Consider the following 6,055-nt stretch of genomic DNA (forward strand, 5'->3'; position numbering starts at 1 on the left):
TATATATATATATAGATATGTGTGTGTGTGTTAGGCTGTTTTCAGGCCCAGGCCTCCCTTACAAGAGGTTTGATCTCAGTGGAATTTGTCTGGTTAATTAAAGGTTAATAAACAATAAGAGGCAGCAAAGACCAGTTTCTGATCCCAACATTTCTTGTTTGAGCTCAGTGCTTGATGATTCACTGCAGTCTGTCAAACCACAGCATCAGTGTGTAAATTGTGTTGACTGAATCCTGACACTTATTTCCTTAACCACATTTACCTGAAATAGAAGATCAACAAATACTCCCTGAAAGGTCTATTTAGGAAGTATTTGTAGAGCTGGCAACTTGTCCAATCCCATTAAAAAGGGACACACAGGACATTACAGACATGTTCTCTTGTGAATGTTTGCATCTGGTAACAGCATGTGTCTGTTCACATCATACAAATGCTGTTTGGATCAGTGGTGATGTTTAATGTGACACTGCCACCAAGTGGTTTAACCCATAAATACAMCTTCATACACAGTGAAGTGAAAAGTCTTTTCACAGTCGATGACACACTGTTGGGATTTCTTTAATAAACATTTGCCAAAAAAAAAGACAAGGGAGGGGTGGGGCAGATTATCCTAGTACAAAAAAAAAGTAATTTCACTTTATCTTAACTCCGATAATGTTTTTGCTTTTTCTCGTGATTTTACACCTACAGCCAAAAAAGGGGAATTTTAATTAAAAACAACCTTTCTTCATGATTTCTGCAGTAGTACAAGTGCTACCAGTCTTTGTTCTCACATAGCTTCATGCGCCTGTGTCCAATCCACCAACCCAATCCAGCGAGCCATCAATAACTACATCATCTTGGCTAAAAAAAGACATTATCAGTCAAAAGTTTAATAGGCAGACATCCCATATCCATTTTCTTTCATAGTCAAAATAGTTTCTGCCTACTTCTGTCAGTAGTGCAAAACATTAATACTAATCTGCCTTGAAACATTACAGAAAGGGCTAAGGTAGAGATTAAAATTTACCTGGCCTGACGATGTACATCCAAAAAAGATAAAAGTTTAATTTAAAAGATAGCAGAATAGATTACAAAAAATATGAAAAGCTCATTGGGTGTTATTTAACTATCCTTCTGCAACATATTCCAGATTAAGGAAAAAAAAAGAATACAATGCTTTACACAGATTTAAGTTAATAAAACTGAATGTGCATTTCCAGATCCTTCTAATCTGGCCTAAAAAAGGCTTTGGGTTCAAAGTGGAGTCTTTTAGCCTTTTGTTCTTTGTTGCATTCAAAGTTTCCAGTCTTTCAGAAAGGCAGCCCTCGTCCTCTGATTGTTGCTGTAGAGTTTACATGTGGAAGGAAGCCAAACGGGAGAGGCGGGGTCCCCACTTGTGATGGGGAGCCCCAGGGTTGTCCTGGTGCTGGGATGGGTGGAGGAGGGATACCGTCCTTCCCTACCATGGTGTGGTTGTACAGGTGCATCGCACTAGGGTTGGGCTGTCCCTCCATCGTTACAGAGCTGTGATTGTACTCGAACCGGTGGTCCTTATCTCCACTAAAAACCATATTACTGGGTCCGGTAGCTGCTGCTGGAGGGAAAGCGTCCGGGTGGCCTGGTGGCAGGACCCCTGCAGCGTTTGAGGAGTTGGCAGCTAGCCCGGGCCCACTGAAAACATCTCTCAGTGTGTGAGGTGGCAGGCCTCCACCTAACATGTGACCCATGTAGCTGTCTGCAAAGCCTGCAGGAGTAAAGGGTGGAGGAGGTGGGTGGCTGTATTCAGCCCCGTACCCGGAACCCTCTGCAGAAGGGAGAGGTGGGTAGTCTGGCTCTGGGGGCCGACCTCCATCGATTCCACTTGCTGAAGCAATAGGGGGAGCGTGGCCAGTTTGGGGTTCGGGCGGTGGCTGCCGGTAGTCTAGGTCAGCATGTGGGGGTGGTTCTGGAGGCTCAGGTGGTCTCTGGTCTGGGGGCAGGATGGGCACTCCCCCTACCTCAGATACTTWAAAAAAARGAAAAAAGAATTTGTTACACATAACCTGACACATGTAACATCTGGCTTACTAATAGAACTTTTATCACTTTGTGTTTCATAYAAGGTTTAAGTAAGAAACAAACAATTTTAGAAAATTTGCCAAAAAGGGCTCACCTGGAGACACAGGGCTGGGCTCTGGAGGCTGTTTCACCTCTGGAGGTAGAAGCGGCGCTGCTGTAGTCACTCCAGCAGGGTTGGTGCTTTCTGTTCCRTCTCCACTGTCACTGACTTCCTGCCTCTGAGCCTGCTGGGCCTGCAGGAGCTGAGCCAGCAGCATGGTCATGGCAGTCTGAGTGGCGGACGCGGCCTCGCCCTCTGGAACACTTGACGGGGCAGACGTGGGGGGCGACGGAGGCTTGGGCATTGGTGGTGTGCGAGGTACCCCTGCTGGTGCAGGGGGCTGGGGAGGCTTGGCAGGTGCGGGCTGAGGTGGAGGTTCGGATGGGTCGGAGGGAGCTAAGGCTTTTGTGAGCTGCTGTAACGTCTCCTGGTTGACTTTAGTGCCCATAGACTGAACAAACTGGGCTGGGTTGACGGCACTCTTGGGCTGACCAAACAAGTTCAGGAGGACCGCCAGCTGCTCCTGTGTGAACTGGGAGTTTGGACCTTTTGGATCTGCATAAAAAAATWACAATTTTCAACTACAAATAATCTATTAGAGTACAAAATCAGTCAAGACAAAAAAAGCCAGAAGTACAGCTGATTATGTGTGCATACATCTCATTTTTGCTTCAGATGAACTACAAACTTTTACAGACACTTGTTTTTATGAGTGACTAGACAATCAATAGTAAGAGTATCGACTCTTACCAAGCAGAGAAGAAGCGGCTGTATTCTGAGCTTTGATGCCTCCAGGAGCAGGGAAGCCCTGTGGAGTGTTGCTGCGACTGTCATCAAGGCCGAGCTCCTTTCGGGGCACCTTCGGCGCCACGAGCTCTTCTGGCATCTGCTTCTGTCGCCGACGTTTCTTACTCCACAGCTCATGACAGTCCTGCCAAAGCGGAAGACTGCAGAGACAGAGCACGTTCAAATGCGGAGAAACACGCGAAGAATCTGATAACCATTGTTTACACGCTGTAGGATCAAAACACCGACGCAGCATCGAAACAAAACATACTCTGGTGGAGGCATCTTGTCTGGATCCACATCCTTGAGAAACTCGCTGTTCAGAGCTTGTTCGGCTGCGCAGCGTTTGCTGGGGTCCAAGTTCAGCATGTGGTCAAAGAGATCCAAGGCTGAAGGTGGGATGCTGAATGAAAACAGTAGCACAAGAGCACATCCACATGAAATAAAGGAGGGCCAACTTTCAGAAAGTTACGTGCATTTAATTAACTCACAAAGCAAACTCCTCTCTTAAACGTCTCCTGTATTGCTTCTTTGGTTTCATGGTGTTGAAGAAGGGAAGCTTTATAACATCTGGCCAAACAGCAGGACAGGGACTGCCACATATTCGACTGAAAAACAGAAATCCATTTGTTTCAGCAGAATGCAGTCAAGTGCAAACATAAATAGGCAATAAAAAGAATTGTTTCACCGCTTTATTACTGAAATCCCTGTGTAATAAAAGTAACACAAAAACGACAACAGTTCCCCCCTCCTAAAAACTAATAAATAGAATGTGTTCCAATGGCAGAGAAGTTCTGTAATTTCTGCTTTTATGAAAAAGTTCACAACCAAAGCTAAAACATTTCACTTCTGTTTGGGTCCAACTTATCGTAAAAATCCTTAAAACTATTCAGCTCACACTTACCTGATGAGCTCCAACTGTGCAAGCTCCTGGTTTGCCTGAAAGATGGGTTTCTTTGTGAAAAGTTCCCCAAGAATGCACCTGTAATGGTCCAAATACCAGACAAATCATGATTACATAAGCTGTTGAAGCATATTTAAAAACAATAAACAACGAGTTCGTACCCGCAGCTCCAGACGTCAATAGCAGGTGTGTACCTCTCCTCTCCCAGGAGTAATTCTGGGGGACGGTACCACAGCGTGATCACTTTATTGGTGTATGGTCGACTGAAAATGAAAGTATATATTTGTTAGTTTCAGAAACCACACAAAAAGGTTCAACACACAATATAACCTTAAAAAACACTAAAYGCATAGTTGATTAATATAGATTTACCTTTCTTCTGAGTTGTACAGTCGAGCGAGCCCAAAGTCTGCGAGCTTAATCTGACCTCTGATTAAAAGAAAGCATCGGTTTAAGCAAACGACAATGTAAAAACACAGAAGAGTGTTTTATCTGGTGAAAACCTCCAGCAGTCTCACTTGTTATTAAGAAGTATATTGGAGCATTTGATGTCTCTGTGCAGGAAGTTCTTCTTGTGGCAGTAGTCCAAGCCCTCCAGCAACTGTCTCATAAAAGACTTGATGTGGTTCTCGTTGAAATGGACCAAGCCAGACTCGAGCAAACCCATCAAGTCGTGGTCCATGTACTCAAATACGAGATAAAAAGCACCTAAGATGAGGGGCGTAAAGAAAAAAAGATTTAGTAAGTACAGAGTTGAAGCTGGTGTGATTTTTAACAGATGCTGTCGAAAATCAGACACCTTTATCGTTCCTGAAGTCCAGAGCATCTTCCTTGTCCGTCACAATCTCCTTCATGTTTATGATACTCTTGTGATTGAGCTGTCGCAAAATTTTTATCTCTCTGATGGCTGTGATAGGGAAGCCCTCCTTTTCATTGTCCAGGCGAACTTTCTTCAAAGCCACCATTTCACCTGATAAATGAAAACAAAGAACTGATCTATCTTGTTCTAAACAGTGCTTCAAGTCTCATAGGGCATTTGAAACTCCAGAAAACACTTGTGTCACCAACCAACATATTCATAAAAACAAACAAAAGCACTGGTAGATCGATTACTGAACACTTACCAGTATCTTTGTCTTTAGCTTTGTAGACTTGACCGTAGGTACCCTCCCCCGTGATTCCAATAATCTCAAACTTGTCCACGCATCGTTTCCCCCAGTATATTTCAGTTTCTTTTATCTCACCAAATCTCGGACCACAAATTCTGGGAACAACAGGAAAACATCTCGAATGAAACGAACGGCATACAACGCACGACTGAAAAGGCAGTCGAGAACTATGCACATCAAAAACTTACTTGGGCCTTCGACGAAGTGTGTGTGACTTTTTGTCATCGGGAGGGCTGTGCGGAGAAGATGCTGCACCGCCGGGAAGTTCAGGRGGCAGAGGCAGGTCAGCGAGGAGTTGACGAGTCTTTTTCTCCATCTTCTTTTTTCCTGAGACTGAGCTGTCCTTTAAGCTGCAGATAAGGAGGATCATGAGCAAATCATTATAACAAATATACAAAACACACATTAATAAGGGTTTCCCCACTTTGAGTGGAATGTATTATCATACCTTTCTTTGTCTGAAGGGTCAGTTGTTATTTGGGGCAACGGCAGCGGTGGCAGTGTAGAAATAACTAGACCAGCAGCCCGTTCCTTGTCTTTGCTCTGTGCGGATGCTGGTGCTTTCCTCTTGTCCCGATGGACAGAGTCATCCCTTCCCTTTCCGTCTCGCTCTCTACTGTTCTGCTGCTCCGTGATTTTCTTGGACAACTTGTCGGAAGGGGACTGAGGCTGGCTGGACGTGGGGGTTCTGGGTCCCTTCTCCGGTTGAGGCGGCGAGGGAGGGCGTCCCTTCCTGGCTGTGTGGTTTGACTTGGGGCTGGGCTGAGGTGCGGACGAGGAACCCTTGGTTGGAGTTGATGTGTCGCTTGCGTTCTTGGCCTTGGCCGCTGCTTCTGCAGCTTTAACCTTTTTCTGCTTGCTGAGCTCAGCTGCGAGGCTGGATTTGAACGTGAGTGTGCTTGGCGAAAGACTGGAGGGGCGGCTGCGGGAGCGAGAGTGGCGGTGACGGCTGTGAGAGCGCGAAGGTCTTGATGTCGAATATGGACTTCTGCTACGTGACCTTGCAGATCGCCTGGAGAAGTAAAAAAATTAAAAAAGTTCTTTAGAATCGTTTTTTACAAATCAAACATAGCAAGTCATTAAGGCCAGTTCACTAACCACTGAATTATATATATA

General features: G+C 45.1%; 1 protein-coding gene across 1 annotated transcript in view; it reads right to left on the bottom strand.

The window, feature by feature from the left end:
- Positions 1 to 537: 537 nt before the first annotated feature.
- The window catches only part of cdk13 (cyclin dependent kinase 13), an 8,653-nt gene continuing 3,135 nt past the window's right edge, over positions 538 to 6,055 (bottom strand). Inside the window, exons 2-14 of the mRNA XM_014005427.1 lie at positions 5,388 to 5,951; positions 5,128 to 5,289; positions 4,895 to 5,034; positions 4,570 to 4,740; positions 4,289 to 4,478; positions 4,143 to 4,199; positions 3,932 to 4,033; positions 3,771 to 3,848; positions 3,358 to 3,474; positions 3,138 to 3,269; positions 2,831 to 3,027; positions 2,135 to 2,635; positions 538 to 1,987 (exon numbers count right to left, since the gene is read on the bottom strand). Coding sequence (XP_013860881.1) covers positions 1,293 to 1,987; positions 2,135 to 2,635; positions 2,831 to 3,027; positions 3,138 to 3,269; positions 3,358 to 3,474; positions 3,771 to 3,848; positions 3,932 to 4,033; positions 4,143 to 4,199; positions 4,289 to 4,478; positions 4,570 to 4,740; positions 4,895 to 5,034; positions 5,128 to 5,289; positions 5,388 to 5,951 — 3,106 coding nt within the window. The 3' untranslated portion in view covers positions 538 to 1,292. The remainder of the gene's footprint in view (positions 1,988 to 2,134; positions 2,636 to 2,830; positions 3,028 to 3,137; positions 3,270 to 3,357; positions 3,475 to 3,770; positions 3,849 to 3,931; positions 4,034 to 4,142; positions 4,200 to 4,288; positions 4,479 to 4,569; positions 4,741 to 4,894; positions 5,035 to 5,127; positions 5,290 to 5,387; positions 5,952 to 6,055) is intronic.

Source organism: Austrofundulus limnaeus, unplaced genomic scaffold (genome assembly GCF_001266775.1).
Source record: "Austrofundulus limnaeus strain Quisiro unplaced genomic scaffold, Austrofundulus_limnaeus-1.0 Scaffold30, whole genome shotgun sequence".
NCBI lineage: Eukaryota > Metazoa > Chordata > Actinopteri > Cyprinodontiformes > Rivulidae > Austrofundulus > Austrofundulus limnaeus.